Here is a 25,820-nt window from a genome sequence, read left to right on the forward strand (position 1 = left end):
TTCGTAGTTATAATAATTTTATTTTAATAGATTCATAGCATGAGTAGAGAGACTTAATAATATCAACATTTATAGATTCTTTATATACATAAAAACATAGGAAGACTTACACATTACTTTGTACAAATATAAATCAATATTTACATACTGTTCTAACTATTGTAGGAAAATTTATTTACTAATTAGTGATCTCAGTCCTCCTATAAAACATTGTACAATACACCGTAACAGTGTTGCATCGAAAATTACTGTCACGTTACATAATATAAAACTAGTTTTTAAAACAAACTTAACATATAGTCTTTGGCTTACAAAATCAGATCTGCAAACATACAAAAATAAAATTCACTGTTTAAAATCAAATAAGTGACACCGAAGCCAGTGCTTCTTCGGCCGGTCACTGGATAGTGGTTGGCACACTCTCAAGGGCTGCGGTCCGATGCGGATTTCTCAGGAGGCCAGGTCCAGTCCTAAACGCGCACACGCGATGTTTTTTCTCAGCCTCACTATCTCCCAATAAACGTCATGAGCTGAAAAATCCAAATTTGTTAGTTAACGTCTATTAATTTAAATTAACTCAATTATTTTTGAAGGTATAAGTACCGATATATGCAAAAAGAAAATTTTCAATTTTTCAAAATTTCACATCAATTTAGTAAACACTGCAACTGCCAGACTATATCGATTAGAAAAAAAAATCGAGATTAGAGATATTTACATAAAATTTAGATAAATTTTCAATTTAATTGATTACCTGAACTTTTGACGAGTCCACGTTCGATATATTTCAGATAATTTAGAAAATCACAGACAGCAATAATCTGAAACAAGTAAACAATATTTAGCATCCATCGACTTTCATTACTGCGATAAATCTTACCCGATTACGACATATTTGTGATATGCTGTACCAGTCGTCGGATTCCCCCATATTCATTCGATAAAAACACAGTCTCGGTACCTCCAACAGCGAACATTTTCTGCAAGAAAAAAGCCAAACATACTGTTAATATCGGGTTTAATAAAGCGACTAAATTGCAACGTTCTAATTTACCCCCAACTAATCTCATTAGAAAAGCTTATTTCCAAGTTCATTACATAAAGAGCTGACCCGCTGGAAATTCCCTCGAGACGCGATCTACCCACTGAAATTGCTCTCCGGCCTTTTACTGCACACTTCCGCCAAACTATAAATTTCAATTCCTCTGAATTATGCACGGAGCACCGCGACGCCATGCCGTTTTTCATTCGTTTAAAAATGACCGGAATTTAAAACTTACTTCGGAAACATCGCCTTGGTTTTGTCGCCAACCGCCTCGATGTGGATGGTCCCGGATTCAACGGCACCGATCACCTTTTCGCTGAGCTCTTTGTTGGTGAAACTGAGACACAATTCGATGTCCTCCACGTAGATCCGACGAAGGAATGGATCGGTTTTGTCCAGCGTCGGATTTTGTTTCCATGCCAGGAACTCCTTGTGAAGGACGGGGTCGACCTGAAATGAATTGATTTATGAAACAATGAAATATTGACTATTGATTTATCGGCCTGAACGTTTCATATTGACATTGAATGTTTACATGACTAGCAGACGTTAATTTGAATTCGTCCCCACGATTTAAATTGCTTTATCAAAATGTCAGCGGAAAGGTTAAAGGTACGTAACTAATGGCAATTTAGAATCAAACATTTGCGAATGTGGGCCATTTTTAGAAATGATTTATTTTTCTGTAAATTACATTTCGTGTACGGCAAACATACGTGTGCTAACGACCCAATGTTTTAATATCAATCAACATTAAACTAACAGTAACAGTACATATTACATGTTTTTATTTCTATACCAACGGAATCTTCAGCTGTAAAGAAGGAAACAAAGTGGAGGAAAACACGAGAAACATGGGAATAATGGGGGAAACTGAGCAATATATTTCTGAATAGTACGTAGTAAACTTTGAAAAGTGTTTTCTGAATGTAGGAAAACTAAAAGAAAATAAAAGAATATTTTCACTGAATTTTATTTTATGATAAAGGGAAAATGAAAGAACAAATAATTACATACAAAAGGTAATAAATGCCATTTTATTTTTAAACTTTTAATTTACCCAGTATATTTTTGAATTTTCAAAATTTACATGTAATAGGAAATAAAATGATCTATATTTAAACCATTGGTTTTTATATTACTTTTGTTGTCCAAAAATTTGCACAATTTTTTTAAATATTCAATAATTATGTTAAAAAAACAATGTTTGACCGAAAATAATTAATGTACTAAATTAAACGTAAATAACGAACAATCTGTATAAATTTTGAGAGTACTGATAATGGGTCTTTATAAGATTGTCATTTGTGAACGTGTATGCTAAAAGTTTACAGGTGAATAAGTAAATCGTTTCCAGTATTATTAAAAAAATTAGAGAAACTGGCTACGAAAAATATGAAAGAAAATCGATAACCGAATAAATCGAATGGGAAAAAACATCGTCAACTGAAATTGAAGCCAAACTGAAGGAAATGAGAAGTGCTGAAATTAATTCAAGAACTGTGAAAAAATGGCTCATGAATGGAGGTTTGTTTGACCCCAGATCAACAAAAAAAATTTCTAGTTTCTACTAAAAATGTGAATGTCCAATTTTGACTTGTTTAGGATCACAGAATAATGGTAATGAGAAGATTTTAGGGACAAGTTTAAATTTAAATTATAAAAAAAATGATAGTTCTGTTTATGTTAAATATCCTACAGGAACAAAACAACACAAAAAGTTTATTATAACTTTAGTGAATCTGGTGGCGGTTCAATTAGCTATGGGGATGTTTCAATTTTTCGTGCGTAGGCCTTCTTAGAATAATTTATCTTCAAGGATATATTAAACAACCATTTGTTTTTATATATTGAAGAAATAATGCTTTTAATAAATGGGTTTCAACATAAAAACGATCCCAAACATAAATCCAAAATTGTGCCAGATTGGTTAAAAGACCAAAGCATCGATGTTATACAAAACATGGGAGATCACATTTATAACTAAATTCAACATAAAAATTTTACAAATTTAAATGAACTCATTACAGCAATTCAAGAAGCTTGAAGGAATATAGATTTGAGATGGTAAAATGATAAAAAAGGATGTTATATAAAATGTAAATGTTAAATTCAATAGAAGAATTAATCATTAAACATTTTCAAAATTGAAGTTGAATTGATATTTATGTAAAGCTTAATTCAGAAAAATATACTTAATATTTTATAGAATAAGAATGTAGTAGCTTTTATAATAGTATAGTTTATAATGATATAAATAATTTTTATTTCAAAAATTAACAAAATTTGGTACCTCCAATCCCTCCTTCGTCTCGAACTCGCCGGCGATGTGCAACACCTCCTTGACCGGCGATTCGGGCGGCGAATTCTCCCTGCCATATTTCAGGTTGAAGTGCGAGGGCGACCTGCGGTGTTTCTTCGTGAATATCGCCACACCTGCAAGTACAAAAACCACCTTCAAACACGGACGCAAGTATAGTAAACTAGTGAAGTAACGTGCTTCGGTCACGTCATGTTAACACGTTTAGTTAACAGGTAGGTGTGCCCCATTCACAAACCTGGGCGCTCCTAACAATTTCATAAATTCTTCAATATTTAGTTTATGTTGTGCATGAAATTTTTGCATCATTAATTTTCATTGTTAATAATGGGAATAGCGGGCAATTTTATCCATTGAAAAACTGAAAAGTTTCCCACGAATCCGGACCATTGTTGGAGCAACGCGCTCCACATTAATTGAGTTGATGATTTCGCAAAGCCGAACAGATAAACGGCCTGAAACTCGCTAATAAGCTTTTAACTGTTTTAGCCGGTTTAGGCTAATGCTTTAATAAGCCTTGACATCAATGAGCTTATGACGTAGTCACGTCGGACTCGTCACTGTGACAATGGATGCTTGTACTTCAAGTTTAATTTATCAATTTCATTAACCAGAAACGGTTTTATGCGTAGAGCATTATGTAAATTGCGGCACTAATTAAAATCAACAGTTAAATGCGGTAACGAGCACGTGTTGCGGTCACGTGAATCGATCATTCTTCGATGGTCGGGTCTCCTTAATTCAGAAATTTCCAAGGTGATTTACTCCCGTGCATCGATACCGTAAAATTGTGGTAAAAGCTTTCACGACAATAAATCAAACATCAAATGCATGCAATGAGGGGCGGATTATCCGTTACGCCCTTGACATTTTCCGTGAATCGGATGGGAAAAACGCGCCCGGATAATAACGGTAATTTGGCAAATTCATTATGCAAACTAGACATTAATCTCTCTTATGAAAACGTTTTCCCATTACGAAGCCCGTTTTCCTACAGAGGATAAATATTTACCATTAAGTGGTTTTTACACGCCCTTGTTTGTGGAGGTATCGGCGTCCAAGGAGATAAATTACTAATTAATTATTTTTATGATATATTGCAATATCGTTGATATATTTTTTTGTGTTTTGTTGTTTCATATTTGATAAAATTATGTTTAGCTTACAGTAAACATTTTAATTCAATTAAAAACAATAGAGGTCAATTTCAATTAATTATATAAATTAATAAAAAATATGAATGAGTTTTTTTAAATAAGTTTTAGAGTCAAAAAAACATTCAAAAAACCTTTATTTCTTGACGGAAAAATTATCAATTTAAAATTCAAGATAAGTTTTATAATTAGAAAAACTTTTTCGTTAATACAATACATTATAATTGTAAACAGATCTAACAAACTTGTTGATTCCTTTAAAAATTATTACTGTTTATTATATTATTTTCTTAAACAGATTAAATTTTAAACTCTTTAAAAGAACTTCCAAAATCCATAACAAATTTACAGAATACTTTATAAATACACAGATTTATTGTATTTACAAAACACATTGTGCCTTGAGAAATGTTAATTGGTGCCAAATTTACGGGCTGCAACAATTTTACAACATAAACAGAATTCGAATGTTCGCGTTGGGAGTCATGTTTCATCTCAAACGCGTGTACCCACGTCATAAACATTAAACACGCGAAACCTTCTAATTAACAGCCTCTAAACGGCATTATTTTGACCCAATTACTCCACACTCCTCCAACGTATATATAGGTCGGAGGTTCGGGTACGCAAACCCCCCCATAAAACCCGGCGTCGTAACCGTCGAACACGATAAAAACGTTAGGCAAATGCTGCGATTTAACCCTGACACGGACCCGTTCGGATTTTTCGCACCGCTAGAAAACCATAACGCGAACGTTTCGGCCTCGAGAGGCGAAAAAGTCGCGTTGCGTCACAGACGTGAACTTGGTGCCAGGTTGGGTGATGCCGATGGAACCGGTCTTGGAAATGCGCAGGAGATGAATCCACACAGTGGTTGAAAATTAATTGATATCCGATATTTGATATAAAAAACACAAGAAAGTAATAACCAAAGACTATTTATTAATTAGTATTAGTTTAATTTAATTTATATAATAAATAATAATTTTAATAATTCATTGTTTTACTATGCAACAACTGGTAAATCTTATTGATTCTTTGAAATATTGCGTACTGTTTTATTTTTCAATGGTAAAAATTATAGCAACCTTTTATATTATGATCTTTCTCTATGAATATAAGGGCATTATAATCGAAGAGTCGAAGAGAAACTTTGCAAATAATTATAATTCAGCTTTAACAAGACCTACAGAAATAAGAAGAGATGACTAAGAGTATATGGATAAATAAGTTAATATTTTTTCATATTTTTAAACAACTGACCTGTGGTAACTACAAAAAAATATTGTTGATAATTCGAATGTCAAAAAACAATCCTCTTATATCGTTAACTAAAATTAAAGACAATCTGGAGGAAATGGGAATTCCTGAAATTTGTTTAAGAACTGTCAGAGGTTGAAAATCCATTTTGGACTTGCTTAGGATCACATTCACTGAGTCTAAATTTAATTTATAAAATAATAATGGTTCTACCTATGTTAAACATCTTATAGGGATAAAACTACAAAAAAAATTGTTATAATCAGAGTAAAACATGGTGGCTCTTCAGTTATGCTATGGTGATGTTTCAATTCTTAAGGCGTATGCCCCCTTAGATTGACTTACGTACAGAGATTTATTAAACAACAATTTGCTTCCATATATTGAAGAAATTATGGTTTTAATAAATGTGTTTCAACATGAAAAGGATCCCAAACACAAATCTAATGTTGTGACGGATTGGACCAAAGCATTGATGTTTTTTCTTGCCCGTCCCAATTTCCAGACATCAACTCCACAGGATAGAACACAAATTTAATCACTAAAAAATCCTTTGAAAATTAAAGTTGTTACATTTACTAAAGAAAATGTGTTCAATTCACAAAAATATATGTAACATTTTATAGAATAAAAATATAGTTGATATTATAAAACTATATGAAATAAGAATAAGTAAGTTAATATGTAAAGGTTGAGGCTTTCGTGTCCATTGTTTCCATATATAGATATGGAAACAGCTGTTTGGGTTTATTGGTCGACGTTTGTTGGAATTCACATTTATGACAAAAAAGTTATGGCTAAAATATTTAATATTATAAAAAGTATTATTGGCGACTACTATATACAGTACAAAAATAGTTTGATCCATCTGAATCCTGAAAGAGACATCATGTGCAATAGAGGCAGTAAGTCTCCCACTATAGGACAGACTTCGACTGTCTCTGTCATGCGTGATGACTCTCTCTATATTCAGAGGGGTCAAATGCTTTTCCTATTGTATAATAAATCCAGTTGGGCCATTAAAATGTAATTAAAAGCTACTTGGACTTTTTGTACAACATAAAGAAAAAAATAATAAGTAATACATAGTTCAAATTTAAATTAAGTAATGATATTAAGTAATATTATATTGTTATATAATAGTATTATAATTAAAATAAAATTAAAAATGACTTTATCAAAACAATTTTTATAAAAATTGTTAGTAAAAATTGTGTGAGCTCAAATCATTTATTATTATTATTATTTTGTTGGTATTGCTTGTATATTTGTTTTTTAATTGTTTAGATGTATACCACCTTACAATTTCATTAATTTATTTATTAATAAAATATTACACTAATGCAATATTTGATTTTAATTATTTATCACAATATTTAAACATTGTCTGTGGAAAGCTATTTGAACATCAACAATGAATTTACTCTCAGAAGTAAGGAACCACACACGAAAGTACCATAAAGAGCACTGTGCGAGATTCTGGTATTAAAAATTTTTTCTTAGTTATTGCGTCGAATCATGTTTTGGATGGCCTTGAACTGCAGGAGAAATTCGTGGAGAAACGGTGTATTTACAATTTAATGGTCGATTGATTTGAATACAAAATAGGTTGTTGATTAGCCCGATCCGTTGTTTAATTGTATGGTTAAAGGCACACGACCCAACATCCAGAACATCATTTCACGGGATATCCTCATCAATTTAACTAAAAACATCGTAGTAACACTAGAAAGCATGTTATGAGAAACTTGTAGCGCATGGAATCTTTTTATTGTCCGGACAGTATTTCATTTCACAATTTGAAATGAGTTGTTTGTCTTTTTAATTTTGTAATTTAACATTTGATGCTTGAACTTATCGATTCTCACCTGGCTCGTCCTTGGAGATCTGCGGATGTAGATGGGGGTTGGGATGGCTGGGCGTCGATGTAAGGACGAGGGTCTTGAGCGCGGCAACCTCGGCCGTCAGCACGTCCACTTTCATCTGGCTCTCTCTGAGCGCCTTCTCGGCGGCCGCCTGCTTCTCATTCGCCTCCCGCACCATGTTGTGGGCCTCCTGCGAACACAAAGACAAAAAACACTTGTCTCACTTGTTCGGCTAACTAGATTTCCATTTGCTCAGACGTCGAGAGACTGGGTGGCGCGTCGGGACGCTTTTTTAACGAGCACGGACTTGATTTGGAGAGTTTACTCAAAAGTATATGGCTTATTGAGTTAACTCTGCTGGCGGATGACATAAAAATGACTTGGATCAATTAACTAGGCAGAGTTATGTCATTTTACTGAAGATCAAAATATTAAAAATACTTCCATAAAATATTATTAGCAAATATGTAGTTATTAACACTGGTTTAAATATTTAATTAGGTTAACCATATTTAAAAATTTAAATTAAATAGAATAGAATCATTAAAAACTAAAAATGAATAAACTTCATTAAATTTAAATGTCTTTGTTACTGAATAAAGTTAAATCATAATCAAGATTTTCATTATAATATTTATGGTAAGTTAATAAAAATAATAGATTTCCTCCAAATCAAATTTGCATCATGCACGCTATAAATGTATAAATAATTAATATGGAAATTATTTCAAATCTGTTTACTATTTTCGGAAACAAGATAAACGAGTAAATCAATAGGAATTTTACAATAAAAGCAAAATTATGTACAGTTAATGTTAATGTTTTATAAATAGGATCCCTGCAAATATTTATTATTTTCACAATTTTACGTAAACAATGTTGATTTTTTAATATAAAAAAACACAAAGTGTTTTTAAAATGGGTGGTAAAAATTTGGGAGCAGTTAGAACATGTCCAATGTTGAAAAAATTTTACATATTTTTTTTGTTTATCCTGAAGAAAATATAGTACCTTAAATTTAAATTTTAAGAATTGTTACTTTTACATATTTCTTTTACCTTTGATCCAATCGTCCACTAAATATTCTGTAAAACTATTAAGTTTTTCATATTCCTTGCACAATTTAGGAGAAAAAAGGTATTCTTGATTAAATTTGCTTATTACAGACGATTTTGAGATATTTCAGATTTAGTGTTCAATAACATTAAAACTGAAACATCTTATATCTTCTAAATTATGCAAAGAATATAAAAAGTTTAATAGTTTTTAAAAAATACACAGTAATGTAGAAAATAGAGCGAGAAAAAGAAGAAAAAACTCAGAATCTTCGCAACAGTATCATTATGGAGCAAATTTATTACACTGAATTATAGGAATGTATTTTAGGACAATTACATATCAAATTTAAACTCGATTGAAGCAAAGGTTACGGGAATACGAGAAAAATATTATTTAGATTTTTTCATTAATGAACCTGTTGTTAATTTCTCCTAAAATTCTCACTACATATTTTAGAAACACCTTATTTATTGAATGTTTACATCGAAAACATTGAAAGTCATTCATATAAGAATACAAATAAAAAAGTTACAGAGGTGTCCCACCTTAAATAGACCACACTGTATTTATTTAATATTTTTCAGATTATACTGGTTAAATATAGAATAAAAGAGAGGAAAATAACTCACATAATCATAATAAACTGCATCCAACTTTTCAATTTCTTGTTCTAGTTCTTGTAGACTAAAAGTCAGTCGTTTTTCCAGTCGATATTTTCTGTCCATGTTCAAACTTAAACTACTTCGAATTAAACAGTATGAATATAATATGCCACAAATGATACAGACAGGATATTCGGTTTTTACCGGAAGAGTGTACAGTTTGTTAAATATTATATATAATGTGCGTTTTTGCAAATTATTTAGAATTAAGCTTTTTAAAAGTGGGTTTTCATAAATCAATCATGACTGTCGGGAACTGGTATTAAAGTTTTATTCCCTAGGTACTTTACGCCCTATAAAAATTTTACTGTTGTATATAATTAATTATACTTTTTATAGCCATAACTTGGGTAAGTTTGTGTGAATGTTTAATGAAGTGATGCAATAGCGGCAATAAAATTCCATTTCATGAAAAGTACCTCGAGTTGAATGTTCTTTTAATGTACAATTTCACTTTGATTAAAAATCGTTTGGTAGAAACGTTTAGGTCGCCCAGTTTTATTATCCGAATAATTTAAGCAATAAGTAACAACTTCATCTTTAATTTATATTATAAAAAATAATATTTTGATTTGACAAGTCATAACAGTATTATTATAAACATTAACCATCACTCATTCACATGATCCATTGTGCGGTTTAAAACAATTTTATCAGAATCTGGTTAAACAAGATGACAAATATGCAATATCTTCAGCGTCCATCAGGAATTATAACACGTCCATTTAAAAATATTTTCTGGTACGAATTACTGTACATGCCAGTCATTCACCTTCTTTACGTGATAATCGACCATTACCAGAAGTTATAATTGACAACGACATCTTGGTTAATTAAAATTCTCCGCATTACTATATCACGATCGTTAACAACAAACAGTTTGTTTTTGTTTATAAACCACGACTAAATTAATCAGTTTGATGCTTTTTTCCTCGTAGCGTTAGAATGTTTAGAAACCAGAACCGGTAATTCAAATATTTTTCAACTTATGGAAACTATTATTAATGTTTGGCTTAATTTAATGTTCAAACATGCAGGGAATTTATGCATAAACATATTCCGATATTTCCCACAACCTTGAAAGTATAAATAGTCTAGCATTATATTTTTGTGCGATTTAACACCACTCGTGTGTGTTTTTTGGCTAGAATACTCAGTAGCATAGAAAATAGAAAACATGTGTTTTTAGTGCTCAGTTTAGTACAATACAATTTTGTACAATATCAATTTTTTGGTATTGATCAATTGCGTCTTGAGATATTCTATTTCTAGCCATCTTTATTTGAGTGCCAACAAGGTCTGTGGAGGGAGGACTGAATTTGGAAGTTCCCTGACTATGACGTCCCACAGGTTTTAAATCAGTTATAACTTCAGAAAACTTGTTTGTCATAATTTACATTGAAAGTTGAAATACTCCACAGTAATCCTTATAATATGTGGTCAGGCATTATCTTATTGGGAATCTGGATTTTGAAGGATTCTATTGCAAGGAAACAAATGTCATGATTAAAATTTCATGTCTTCGTACTTTGAACATTTAAAATGAATGAAAGAAGTTCAGTGAGTCGAAAAAATTAAAATGTGGAACAATATCATTTTTTTAAATAGCAATTCCAATTTGAAGCATTTCATTTCATACCACGTTCCAACAAAGTCTGAGGAGGGACAACTAAATTTGGGAGTCCTTTGACTATAATGTCCCCCACGTCTTCAATAAGTTATACATTAGAGAATTTGTTTCTCAATGCAATAAATTTACATTGGAAGTTGAAATACTCTAAAATATACCATTACATCTTGTTCTATTCTAAATTCTAAACCACATCTACATTTCACTATTTAGACTTAATCTAATAATTTTTCGTCCTGTTATGGAAAAGTATACACAACAATTTTTTTCAAAATTAGACTGTGATTTATTTTCCATCTCTGAGTACATTATGGTAATTATCATTATAATATTAAATTCAGTGTTAATTTTGTGAATTTGAGGATGAATACTTCAGAATTGGAAAGGGGTGTAATTTTATTGACTAATTAATATATTTGTGTCTTAGGAGTTAAGAGCTGATTTATGTAATTAATTATTCATAAATTGGCAGGTTTAAGTTACACTACTTCCAATGAAAATCGACTTAATTACTGAACAGCATATTGGTCTTTGGAATAGTATTCACGAATACCAAGAAATTTACAACTCACGCGATTTCCGACAATGGAAGGCATCGATTAATGATTTTCCGTGAGTCACATTTACATCGTGAATTTCTGGGGACATTTAAATTAAATGGTGCTCTAGTCTGGAATGACTGATTGTTTGCCGTGTATTTCACTTTCTTAATTATAAACATTGTATCGATCTCGACAACGTATTCAAAATGGATTGTTTGTAATTATAAAAGTGAAAGTGCAAATTAAAAGCCTTTGTCAAATCGACTTACTTGGAACAAACTGGCGGTCAAGTCCTCCAGTTCCGATTCGACATCCTTCCTGATCCTCGTCAGCCTGATCAGCTCTTCGTCCCTCAACTTCAGCTCCTCGTTGGCCTCCTTGAGCTCGTTTTGCAGCCTGACCACGGTCTTGTCCCTGTTGCGCACACACGCGAAGTCCACCTGATCCACATCCCCGTTCTCTCCATCGAACCTCTTCAGATCGTCGCTGGAGCCCGCCTTGCTCCCGTTCTCGTACCCGGATATGTCATCGCACTTCTCGAACTCGCTGTAGACCGACGAATCGGATGAGTTGCGATGCATGACGGTCGCATGCCCTATTTTGTCTGTGATGGTGGCTATGTCCGAGTACGAGCCGAAATCGCTTGTGTTGTTTACGTACAAGTTCCTGGTGACGGGCAGCGATAATTCGGGGTCGTCGGTGTCGAGGTCGAAGTCCTCGTCGGTGGTGCAACTCTCGTCGCCGGTGGTGCCGGTCGAGCCTGCACGTTTGTGCTTGTTGATCGTGTTCAAGATGTTCTGCGGCTTGGGCACCATCAGCAGGCCTTCGCTGATGGTGCCGCGTTTAGGTGGCGTCGGTTCCGGCGTCATGGTCTCGCTCCTCATCTGTTTGGACACGATTTTTGACTAATGCGCCATTCACGTTCTGAAACAATGAGACACTGATAAGGAATTTTCTTATTTTTGTTTAAATAACTCTTGTTACGCGTTTTAACTAATTACACAGGTTTAATTATCTGATTAAGGATCTAATACTGATAATTATTATAAAATGAAGTACTTAACCAGATATTTTCAAGAGGTGATAGGAATTTTATCACAATTATAATTTGATTATCAAATTTTAATACATATTTCTTTACAAGCTAGATTAAATTGTTAATTATTATTTAGTAAATATCTCTCAAAATCCGACTTCTTTAATAACAACCCCAGATTTTTCTTTTCTTTATGTAAATTATGTCAATAACAGTTATTTATATTGACAGGATCAATAGAAAATCACATTTCAACATCTTATTTTGAGACCCAAGTTTAGACAGATGAAATACTAATGAAAAACTAACAAAATTCTTAGAAATATCACAGCAAACACAGTTATTTAATTTGAGTCATGCATAAACTACATTTTATCTGATAATTGAGGATTTCAGATAACTAAAACAATATTGAGACAATTAGTCTACGAAGTTTAACAAGGAAACCTCGGGCCAGTATCTATTTACCTTCGATTTGTACGACGTATAACACAAAACTCCGATTAATTGCGATATCACTTAACATAATTGACATTCACTTAAATTTATCAAAATAAAACATTTTGTCACAACCAATAAGAGTACAACGTGGATAAAACGTGGCATCATGGTGATTCATCGCTGACATATGCATTTTTAGTCAAACATAAATTTAATGTAAAACACACGAACGTCTCAACGTCACACCACAGTCATTTTGACACACATACCTAAACAACATTCTTTCCATGGTGTTCACTTTGTTTTTGTGCAGCTGCCTTTTCACTTTTGTTGTGCGCTTTAATTTAAAAATACGTATTAAACAATGAGCAATGAAACTATGGGAACGTTTAAGCTTTGTGTTTTAATCATGTGATTAAGTGCAACGATTATGCATGTTGTAGGAAATATTTTCCTAAACAGTATTATTAAAATTGTTCCAACCTTTATATGACATAACCAAATACTGATTATCTTAAAACGTGTGTACTAATAACGATAAATAATTGGTTATAGAAACAATACCATGTGTAATCATTCTTATTAACAAAGAAACTTAATATATTGTATTTAGTGTTGCTCAGACCGCACTTTCTCTGCAACTATTTGTAGAGGCTGGCCACTTAAGAAATCATCGCGAGATAATAGTAGTGATTTGTGAATTCCTCATCAATTTTTTACGAGTTCTGTTTCCCTACATTTTTGTTATTCAACTAGATTTCCTCGATTTCATACCAGGAAACTGTCTTGTGCATAATTTAATCCAGTTAAACGAATTGTATTTTTTTTATGTCTTGTAAAGAACGTATTTATCAATAAATTGATTTTGTTTGACGACATATAAACGTGGGTTTTTGAAATAGCCGAAGGGAAAGAAAGAAAACAGATATAAAAATAGTAATATTGTGTTGACGCCTGATGTATAAATAATCCCACAGTTGTGAAGCTCGTTTTGTTAAAAAAGTTGTAAAAACTAATTTACTACATTCCTACTATTTAATTTCCAACTACAATTATCTATTAAATATTCATTCCTTCATTAATGTTCAGTTTTAAAATAGAAATGGAACTGCACTATACAGAAATATTCAATTATTCATTCAATTTAATTCTTAAATATTCATTCATCTATTCAATAATAATGACTTTATTTATGGAACTGTGTTATACATAAACAATTGTTTATTGATTTAAGTTAATTGGAGAAATCCCACCCCAATTGCGTCAAATAAACTCATTTATTACAACTCCTTGGCCATTTTAAACTATAGTAAATCAAGTAAATAATTGATTGATAAACTTTAGTCCCATGTATTGTAAGATAATTTTGTTGAGACTGCCATTATTACTCTTAAATTAGTTTTAAAGTATTAATCAATAGTTCATAGTGTAATTACATTCGAGGATTTTCAATATTAGAACAAACGAAAGCAAAAGGTTCATCTTGCACTTCAATTTTCTGAATAAATCATATTCTCAGTTGGATACTTTTGAAGGAAATTGCATCGAAAACTGAAGCGGAAAAAGAACTAACTGTACCATTATAATAATTTACTTTAGTATTTCTTCTAGCGTAATGTACATTTTACGTTTTTGTTTTAGACAGCAATTAGGCTAAGAAATAACTGTTTTTGTTAGATTTATTTTTAATCAATGAAGCGTTTATTTTTAGTCCTGTTAAGATCATCCAAAATGTAAATAGGGGAACATCCTCCACTAAATTATAAATGTTTAGTGTCGTGCTATTTTTACCAACAATCCATTAAACGTATCAAAGAGCCAACGTAATACTATGTATTATGTATACCCTCGTTATTTAATCAATGCCCGGCAACGACTTGTTAGGGTTTCTTTAGTTGTGGGCAATTATTAATATGGCACTGAAATAATTTTGACACCAGCAAAATGAGGTCACAAAATGTTTAGTGTGTAGATTTATAACAATGGTATCAGTGCTAAACAATTCTATCTAATTGTAAATGATCAGTTAAAGGTGCTTGTGTCAAAATTAAAGTCTAGCACTATAGTGTTAAGAAGGTTGTCATATTTATAATAATGAATAAATTCCTTAACATATTTAATCTTAATTATAAAGACTATTTGTCGTGTTACTGTACTTCTTTAAATGCTTAGCACCGTAATGCTAACAATTATCATAACAGACAACAGACACCAATTAAATTATCCTTCAAATTACGTCGGAGATCAACTCGTTAACACGTAAAAAAACTTAAACCAACTCTACCTCGTAACTTGAATATCGATTAGGATGTCGGAGTGCCAAACAAGGTCCACACACATTACATTGTTTGGTGCGGTGCGTCCTTGTTATTTAATCGACTGTAGTTGTAATTTGTTTAAATAGAGGTATTTGTGAACTATGACACTTTCCATTACATCAATTGCATTACATTAAATTATGCATGCCCACGTACGTTTATCGAATTAAGCCTTTGCAGCTGCTCCACGTTTTCCGTCTGGTCATTTCATGCTTCTTGTGCGACATTATCGGTGCCGCTCGGTCCCAAAGTCATTTTCTTGGGTGCACTTGACGAAATACGCAAAGATAATCGAAGCAGGTCCAACAAAAGAGCGACTTCCATTGTTCATTTAAATGGTTTTGCATACAATGTGGCGGTGCGAAAGAAACCTTGATTGGCCGTAGTTGGGTGCAGGTGTACTAATATATCAAAATTAGTTTTTTTTTTGCAAGTCGTCAATCAACTTTGGAATTTACATAACAGCTATTTCATCATGGGCTCGGGCTAGAAACGTGGCGGCGACTACATTTCGTTAATATGTAGGTACCGTAGTGCTTTATTAAAACACACCCAAAAATGCGATTGTTATCGGGAAGAGAAACTTGATAACGATAATTTGGTAATGGCCAATTTGTAAGAAATAGATTTTAAAAGTCGACGTCCAAGTACCAGTTGTGAAAACACTCTTCTGTTTTTAAATATTATTTTAAATAAGAGAGAACAATTTTTAACATTATATATATTTTATACGTATAGATTATTAGTCCAACATAATATTTATTAATTCATATTTTCGATTAATAATTATAATTACATATTTCAATATTTGTAGTAGTAACATAATATTTTATTGAAATAATTTTATTTTCCATTTTATATGTATTAATTATGTTTCATATTCATATTTTAAATTTAATATTTTGTTAGTAGTATTAATCTTCCAAAGCTTTCAAAATTTAATTAATATTATTTTATTTCAAATTATAACTTTGACATGATATTTTAGGATATATTGATTTTCTATTGCCTTTTTCTGATTATTTAAAAGTTGATTCTTTGAATTGAATAGTGAAATAAAAATGTTATTTTTTTTAACTAACAAACTAATAAATTTATTTAGTCAAAATTATAAATCATTGTTACAAAATTTGTAAAAAAAACTTAGTAGAAAGCCAAATCATATATTATATTATTTTAGTTTCATATTAATGTAATATAGTTGCAACATTTAATTTAAGGTTTACAAAATATGATATTGATTTTTGATTGATTTTTTCTGATTATTTAAAAGTAAGTTAACTTTTTTATAATGATATTAATAACGTTTTAAATTGGAATATGAAATAAACATGTTAGCAAATATTTTGATAGAAATGTAATTATCAATATTTTTATTTATGATAAAAAAAATTTATAAAAAAAAATGTAATAGAAAACAATATTTTATTTTTAATCCTCTATTGATTGTTCTAATATTTATGTTATGTTATGAGTACTTGCAAAATTGATTTTCTTTTTAAATATTAATAATTGATTTTAACAAATATAATAGTAATAATGTAATTTCAACTATTTTTATTAAAACTTGATATTTACTTTCATTTAATTTTTCTAATTACTTGAAATGTAATGGTTTTAGTCTTAATAATAAAATTAAAAAAATTTTAAAAATAATTTAATAATAAAAATACTTAATTTTTTTATTCAAATCACAACGTTGGCGTAATATTTCAATGTTAAATTATTATTTTTAAAATAAAATTTGAAGTAAAATCTTTGTAGCAATTATTAAGTAAAAACTAGTCAAATTAATTTATTCATATTAATAAAATATTTAAGACAAAAATTGTAATAGAAAACAAAATATTATTTTCAATATTATTTTGTCTTGAATTTGCTATTGCAGTATTTTTTATATTTTCATTTTGTAATTTGAAATTAACATGTAGTTTCTACTGTTATTTCTATTGTAAAATTTACAAAATATTGTATTTACTTTGATTATTTATACTTTTATGTAATTTAATGATTGTAAAAAATTAAAATTGTATTAGTTATTAAAATTTTAATTGAAATCATAAATTTGATATAAGATATTTTATTTTTTTTTAATATTTCAAGATTTTATAATTAATATTTTTTATATTTAATTGAAACATTTTTCTTTTTATTTATTTTGTAAATATATCAATTGAACTAATTTAATTTCTGTTCAGTTCAGACATTAATTAAATAACAATAATAAATCTGTCAGTCACAATTTTGACATATTTTATTTTTTTTAAATATTAAGCTTTTATAATTATTTTTTTATGTTTAATTGAAATCTTTTTTCTTTTTTTATTTATTTTGTAAATATATCAATTGAACTAATTTAATTTTAGTTCAATTCATTAATTACATAATAATAAATTTAACAGTCACATTTTTTTATCATATTTAACATTACATAGGAATGTGTTACTGAAATAATATTTTTATTTTTTTGTGTAATAATAGATTTATGGTGTTTCGCGTATTTTCCATATTTATACAATTTTTCCACAAAACAATTAAACTTATCCTTGAATTTATGATAACTGCAGCAACATTTAAACCTGGAGGTTACGTTTTTATATAAGCATACCATACGATTAAGTCCTTTGATATTATGAATTAAAACTAAGTAACTCGTCCATTCAACATCTTACTTCATTATATCAGTAATTACTTCGTAAACTCAATCGCCACAAATCCACAAGCGTAACGAATCATATCTAAATTGTGGCATTCGTAATTACAATCGCAGCATTTCAATTGTACAAATCGATCTCTAATGTTAATATTAATGTTACAATAATTATTACATTTCAGTAGGCTAACGTGAAAATGGGTTACTTAACGGATTTGTTGCGATCTGATTGAAAATTTTCTACACTTGAACAATCATAATTATCCGGTACAATATTGAACTACATAATGATTCCGACGAGATGGACAATTTCACCCGAACACAGCTTTTTTAATTAATTTTACATAAATGTAACAAGCTTGTTAATTTCAAATATCATTAATTTAATTAGCGTTTGCATAATTGTCGTGACGTGTGTAACGTTTGTCCAATTAAACGTGAAAAATTGAACGAAAGTGCTCCGCTGCTTTCACAATTAAAATTTATTTAAAATTAACACATTCCTGTGTCGCATATTTTTGGGGCTTAATTTAATTTAAAAGTGGGTTCCGAATTGGAAAAAAAGACACCAAACAAACATTTGCATAAACCAGATAAGCGAATTGATGAATATTAATTGCGTTTTTGGGCAGTATCAAATGGCATGTCGGACATACCTAACTGTACTTCGGAATATCTCTTGCACGAGATGAAATTCAAGCTGCCGCGACTAACGTGTCCATCCGCCTAGTCGAAAATGACGGACGAGAGGTTTTCTCACGAGTCGTGTTGCGGTACGAAATGGCTTTCCATTGTTTGACTGCTGTGGAATTCTGTGTTTCGTACGGTCACACTTAAATTGGTAAAAAATACGCATATTTTAGTTATTTCAAGGCTTATTTATGCCGAATAATGATTAAATATAATTTTCTCAGATTCGTTTAATTACTGTATTTTTCCTTAATTACGTTGTTTTCGGTTAATTTTTACTGATTGTAACAAATGTTTTTTAAAATATGTAATGCAAATGAATATTCCTCAATAATTTACTTAATATGGTTCCCCAATTAAATAAATGTATTATAAAATCTAAAATATAATTAATTAATATTGTTAGTAAATAATTAAATGTTTTTAAACAAAAATATAAAAAAGCAATTTTAACTATATTTTAAATATATCACTTCAGTAACTAAACAACATATATATTTTATAAAAATATTGAAATAAATTAAAATTTTAAATTATTTTCAATTAAAAAAGGGATTTGAAGAAACTTTACTAAATATGAAAAAAACTATAATAAAAAGTTTATGAATAATTTAATAAATAAAAATACATAAATATTTCTTAATATTTTAGTTTAGTTTACAGTTTTCAATTAAATAAAAGTATTTTATAAATTCAACTTTGATTTTTATAAATTAAAAGTGTTTTTAACAATATAACTTACAATTATAAAAGAAGTTTCTGATTAGATACTATAATTATTAATTTTAAAATAATAATTCCAATTTACTTAATATGTAAATATATTATGTATTATCTGTCATTAATTAAATTAACTTTTATTACTATATAGCTCAAAGAAATGTCATCTCATAACTGCGTTATTATTTAAACAAATTGTAAAGTCCTCAATTTTATTACAAAACTGCCGATATATCATATTTGCCTAAGGTTCGTTTATTTACATTGCCAACGTTATTTACATACGTTATTAACGTTTCAACATAACATACAAATAGTTGAAATATGAACGTTACTAAACAAACTATTATTGTGTCACTTATGCCCACTTCTAAAAGATAAATTTTGGGCTCTAGTTAGTAAAACTGCAATAACATTAATTCCGTCCGTACACAAACGTCCAAAATAATGGCAAAGTCAAATTAATCATCGGCCAAGCGAGTCCGTTTCAGTAGTAAACAATAAACGTGTTAGATTGCAACAGAACAAAACACTTCTCCGTCGCATTTAAATGACCGAAACGGTTCTTCGGCCCGGGTCTCTTCCACACCAAAAATCCACGAACAAATTACGTAACACAAAAGGTAATGGGCCAGGAGTGTGGAACGGCCCCGAGGAGAACGGGTTCGGCAGGAAACCGAAGAGATTCCATCCACGTTGCGGGTCGAAAAATGCACTTTCGAAGGTTAATCGTCGGGTCGGAATCAGAAGTGGTTTTTAATGGGTTCGATGTAATATTTTGTTATCGAATCGAATGCTGACTGTACTAAATTACTTTGTTTAATATTATTATATGTGGTTTTAATTAGAAAGATTATCTGTTGTTGGTTAATACAATTTCCAATTCGATATTAATGTATTACACAGCTAATTATTACAATGGATGTAATTCAATATTTGTTTATGGCAGCTCAGTTTTGTCCATAAAGCAATTTGGTGTATATATATTATTATTAATTAATTTTCAGAAAAAGAAGAAACTGATGAAGTAATACAAATAATTAGAAATTTTAATAAATATTTCATTAATTAGATTTTTCCATTTGTTTATATTTCAATAATAAATATTAACATTTACAATATTTTTAAATTTAAATACAAAAGATCAATTAAATGAACAATTTAATTAATTTTCTAAATAAGAAGACATTGGTGTGTTAATACAAACATTAGGATACCATTAATTAGAATTTTCCATTTATTTATATATATTTCATTCCATTCCATTTATATATATATTAGTTATTGTAATGAAAAATTTAATTAATTTTCAAAATAAAAAGCTGGTAAAAAAATTCAATTATACAGAAATGTTTTAATACTGATTTAATTTACATGTTTTTAATATTATATTAATAAATATTGTCATTTAGATTATTATTTATTAAAATGAACAATTTAATTAATTTTCAGAATAAGAAGGAATTAGTGAATGGTGCAATTTTATTCAGTTTTCTATTAATTAGAATTTTTAATTTTTTTAATACTTACTGACAAATCAATATTGACATTTAGAATATATATTTTTTTAATCTAAAAGAATGAAATTAAGTATTATAACAAACAATTTAATTAATTTTCAGAATATGAAGAAACTGGTGAAATAATACAAATATCCAAAAATGTTTTTAGTATTTTATTAATTACAGTTTAGATATTTTTTGTATAAATATTAATGGCAGTAAGGATATAAATATATATAAATTACTAGTTATGATATAAAATTCAATTAACTGTATATATAAGGAAAAACTGGAGTAATATAAATATGTATAAATTTTTCTAATTGTACTAATTATTATTCTATTTATTTTTTAATTTTATTAATTACCAAATTTTTGGAATGAAATTAATTTTTAAAGTTAGTTGTTAAAAAATTTATTGTTTAAAGAATTAATAATAACTTATGATTAATAAATATAAATAACAACCACTTAGAATTCACAAAAACACAAAGAACTGCCAAAAATGTTACATAAAACTCCCACATATTTATGTATAATATAATTTTAGTATTACTTATTACTATTATATTATTAGTTTTGTTTAATTAATTGAAAAATTAAAAATTTCTACAGTTTCATTTTGAATATATCTGTTTGTGATAGGATTTATTAAAATTTTTGAATTAATATTTGATGCAATTTAAACATGTAAATAAAATATAAAAATAGAATCTATAAAAGTTTAACTGTAACTTTGTGTCGTAAAGTGGAATTTTTAATAAAATGTTATCATTAATTTTGATTCATAACCTCCTACAATTTCCCGTCTTACATATTGACATTCCAAAATAATCTAGTGAAAGATAAAAATACTGGAAGAATGTTAGTATATAAAATAACTGCGTATGTGATTTAATTGCCTAAATTAAATATTATCTTTAAATTTAATTTATTAGTTTCCGGAGTGTAAATTTACAAACAAATAATCAAAATGAATCTGTCGATGTTGTACCACAACAACATTAAAGCGTATTTGTTTTCGTGAACGAAATTTTGATATACAGGATTAAAAACGTGACGGAAAATTACAACTAGGAACCAGAATATCAATGACACAGCCATACATTTAAATAAATTTTAAAATCAAATACCATTCCCGATTAATTTATGCCATTTACATTGTAACAATAACATTAAATCGTTCAAATTGAATTGGATTTGTTCAGATTCAGATTTATTACACTTCATCCCAATCAGGACAATAAAAACTGAATTGGACACCTGATGCGGGCGGATATCAAAAATTGTTCGGTGAAAGTGTTCACACGAACATTAGACAACCGGTGAAATTACTTTTAGAAATTATTCGTAAATTCGCTTCAATTTTTTTTTGTATGTACGTATGTAATTTTCCCTCGAAATTCAAACTAGAAATGTTACGCAAATTTAATTTCCGTCGATGACGTCTGTGAAAGGAATAATGTTTACTTAATCAAAATTTCAATTTACTTCAAAGTCAATCTAAAAAAGATGTTTAGGAAAAAGTAGTCGAGTGTATGTATGTTTGGTTAAATGACTGGAATTAAATGGAAACGGAGTAATCAATTGGCAAAATAAAATTTATTGCAGTAGAAACTACTCCATTTAATAATTAAAAATTAATTGTATATAATCCCCACAATTATTTTGTATCACATTTGAAATTATTATATCATACAATTTTTATATTTGTAGAAAATTAATAATAAATTAATAAAACAAATCTAAATATTGTTCTATTAATTGTAATTAATCTAGATAATTATTTTCTATTTCACTTTTAACTTATTAAATCGTATGACTATACAAATTAGTAGAATTAGTACAAAATTTACAAATACAAATTATTAACTAATAAAAAATTTTAGTAAAAAGAACAATAAATATTTAAGAATAAGTAAAATACAATTAGTAAAAAAATTATTAATAATAACTGTTTTTTCACTTTTTATTCAAAAATTATTTGTTTTTTTTTTTAAATTATAAATAAAATTATTTTTTGTAATATTATAATTTATAATAAAAATTTAATACATAAATATTTTATAAAGATTAATATTAAATAAAATATATTTTTATTTTATAATTTTTAAAATTTATAAATTATAAAGAAAATAATAAACAGAAAAGAAAACAATAATACAATTTCTTTCAATTTTGGTAAATTAATATAATTAAAGAAAGTAAATATTGTTGTCTTAATTATAATTATTCATATACAAATAAATTTAATAATGTAATTTTTTCACTGTTTTTTAATAATTTAATAAATCTAATATAATTTTTTAAAAATATAAATATTAATATAAATTATAAATTAATAAAAAATTAATAAAACAAACCTAAATAAATAAAAATAGTAAAAACAACAATAAATATTAAATAATAAATTAGTTAAAAATAAAGAAAAATGAAATATTTTAATAATTAATCATTTAAATTTAATATAATTTTCTTATAATGTAAATATTAATACTGAATGAAATTATATTTTATTCAGTAAATATTTGAAAATAAATGAAAATTATATTTTTAAAATTTTTAAATTATGAAGAAAATGATGAATAGAATGTTATTAAAGTTTTAAATAAAATAATAAAAGGTGCGATTTAATAATTCAAAATATTGGTAGAAAGTATATATTGTTGTCTTAATTGTATTTAATTTAAATAATTATTTTCTTTTACAATTTTAAATTATTAAATCGTGGTATTTATATTTGTAGAATATTTTAATATACAAGCATAAAAATTAATAAAAGAATTTAAATAAATTATAATACAAAGATTATATTTTAATGAAAAGAACGTAAATATTTTAGAATAAAATAATAAATACAATTGGTTAAAACATAAATACATTTATTTTTTTTTTGAAATTTTATAAATTTAATACTCTTTTATAAATATAAATATATATTTATTAAATTTGTAAATAATAAGCAAATCGATGAATAGAAGCACAAAAAAATAATTATTTTCTCAAATCTCTTAAATTTTAATAAATTCAATTTTGTATAAATAAAAATTAGGAGTAAAAATTAATTAAGAATTATAATTATTAAATTATTATCTTTATCATGAGCTTTTAGGATACCAAAAAACAATTGTAAATAATAACCGAAACGGTGAATTTCTGTGGAAATTAATTATTGTACTAATAATTATCTTTTTCTATGACGAAATATTAATTGTATCTTCAGGTTTTAGGGTAAGTTTACCAAAAAAACTAATGTGTAGCAGGTTAAATGACTAGAATTAAAGGGAAACGTTTATTAATTATGAAACTTGTGTAATTATAATTGGCGAAAGCGTCCTTAACATTCCTAATTACTCATTAGTTATTTAATTTAATGTCGAAGACATCAATTTCAACTATTGTTATAACATTTTGTTGTATTTAAACTTGATTTGCTTTGATGTAAGATATGTGGAATAATGAAAGTTTCACGACAAAATTGCACTTCTTTGGTAAATGTCAGGGAGACATTTAACATAACTCGTCTTGCCGTGACATTCGTATTGTCTTCCTCTTTTTATAATATAATTTAAGATAAATTTGTAATAACTTGTAATATATAATTAATAAATTAATTCTAATATTTAAATGTCAAAGTAAAACGATCCCGAAACAATTAATAACTTACCGCAAATCACCGAAGAAAAAAGTTCTCGAGGACGCCAACCAAAACAACCAGTAAATAAAATTCCTGCAACGTCCGCAAAGCACAAAACTAACCGCACTGTAAGTGTAAACGAGCGCGAGTACAGCGTCGAATACGTCGTCGGGCTCGTGTTTGGTTCCTGCGAAGCTCCAACGACTGAATCCTGTCCGGCACTGAGGCGCGCGTTTTCGCTGGCCGGCGTAGCGCCGTGGAGGATCACCTCTCTCGGTCGAGATGCCGTCCCCACGGTTGCCTGGCAACGTCGAGGGGGAACGCCGCCGTCGCTGCAGCGGGTCCGGGTCCCCGTCATCTGCGACAGGCTTTAGCTGAAACTATCGCGAATTAGAGAACTACCCTTAATGTGTTGGTCCAGAAGCCAATCTAAAATTGTATCGACATAAATGTGTTGTTTGAGAAAATTTACAGAACCATTCAAAATATGTAGATATTTATAACTGTATTTGTGGGAATAATTATTATCTGTTTAACGTAAACTTAAAATTGGATAATTCTAAATTTTTATTTTAAATATATACGAGTATGTTCTAAATTTTTTAACAATACGTAATAGATATTTAATACGTCGTAGAAAAAGATAATTATTAGCACAATAATTAATTTCCACCGAAATTCATCGTTTTGTTTATAATTTACAATGTTTTAGTATCACAAAAGTTCATGATAAAGATAATAATTTAATAATTATAATACATAATTAATTTTTACTCCTAATTTTTATTTATACAAAATTAAATTTATTAAAATTTAAGAGAATTGAGAAAATAATTATTTTTTTGTGCTTCTATTCATCGATTAGTATATTATTTACAAATTTTATAAATCTATATTTATATTTATAAAATAGTAATAGATATTTAATACGTCTTAGGAAAAGATAATTATTAGTACAATAATTAATTTCCACAGAAATTGATCGTTTTGTTTATAATTTACAATTTTTTTAGTATCCTAAAAGTTTATGATAAAGATAATAATTTAATAATTATAATACATAATTAATTTTTACTCCTAATTTTTATTTATACAAAATTGGATTTATTGAAATTTAAGAGAATTGAGAAAATAATTATTTTTTTGTGCTCCTATTCATCGATTAGTTTCTTATTTACAAATTTTATAAAACTATATTTATATTTATCAAATAGTATTAAATTTATAAGATTTCAAAAAAAAAAAAGAAAAATTTAATTATTTATTTATGTTTTAACTAATTGTAT

The 25,820-nt window shown here is 28.3% G+C and overlaps 1 protein-coding gene across 1 annotated transcript; it reads right to left on the bottom strand.

The window, feature by feature from the left end:
- LOC109598569 (guanine nucleotide exchange factor for Rab-3A) lies at window positions 1-24,739 on the bottom strand. The gene is made up of 8 exons (XM_020014481.2): window positions 24,565-24,739; window positions 11,807-12,461; window positions 7,648-7,834; window positions 3,339-3,481; window positions 1,281-1,495; window positions 881-980; window positions 755-821; window positions 1-530 (listed from the first exon to the last, which is right to left on the bottom strand). The coding sequence occupies exons 2-8, from the start codon at window positions 12,419-12,421 to the stop codon at window positions 451-453; spliced, it is 1,407 nt and encodes a 468-aa protein (XP_019870040.1). The 5' UTR covers window positions 12,422-12,461; window positions 24,565-24,739; the 3' UTR covers window positions 1-450.
- Window positions 24,740-25,820: the final 1,081 nt, after the last annotated feature.

This window comes from Aethina tumida, chromosome 7 (assembly GCF_024364675.1).
Source record: "Aethina tumida isolate Nest 87 chromosome 7, icAetTumi1.1, whole genome shotgun sequence".
In the NCBI taxonomy this organism is placed as follows: Eukaryota; Metazoa; Arthropoda; class Insecta; order Coleoptera; family Nitidulidae; genus Aethina; species Aethina tumida.

Coding starts and splice junctions, on each gene's coding strand:
- LOC109598569 (XM_020014481.2), bottom strand. CDS start 12,421: ATGAGGAGCGAGACCATGACGCCGGAACCGACGCCACCTAAACGCGGC. Junction 7,835..11,806: donor TGACCGCCAGTTTGTTCCAA/GTAAGTCGATTT, acceptor TTGTGTTCGCAG/GAGGCCCACAACATGGTGCG. Junction 3,482..7,647: donor GATCTCCAAGGACGAGCCAG/GTGAGAATCGAT, acceptor TTGTACTTGCAG/GTGTGGCGATATTCACGAAG.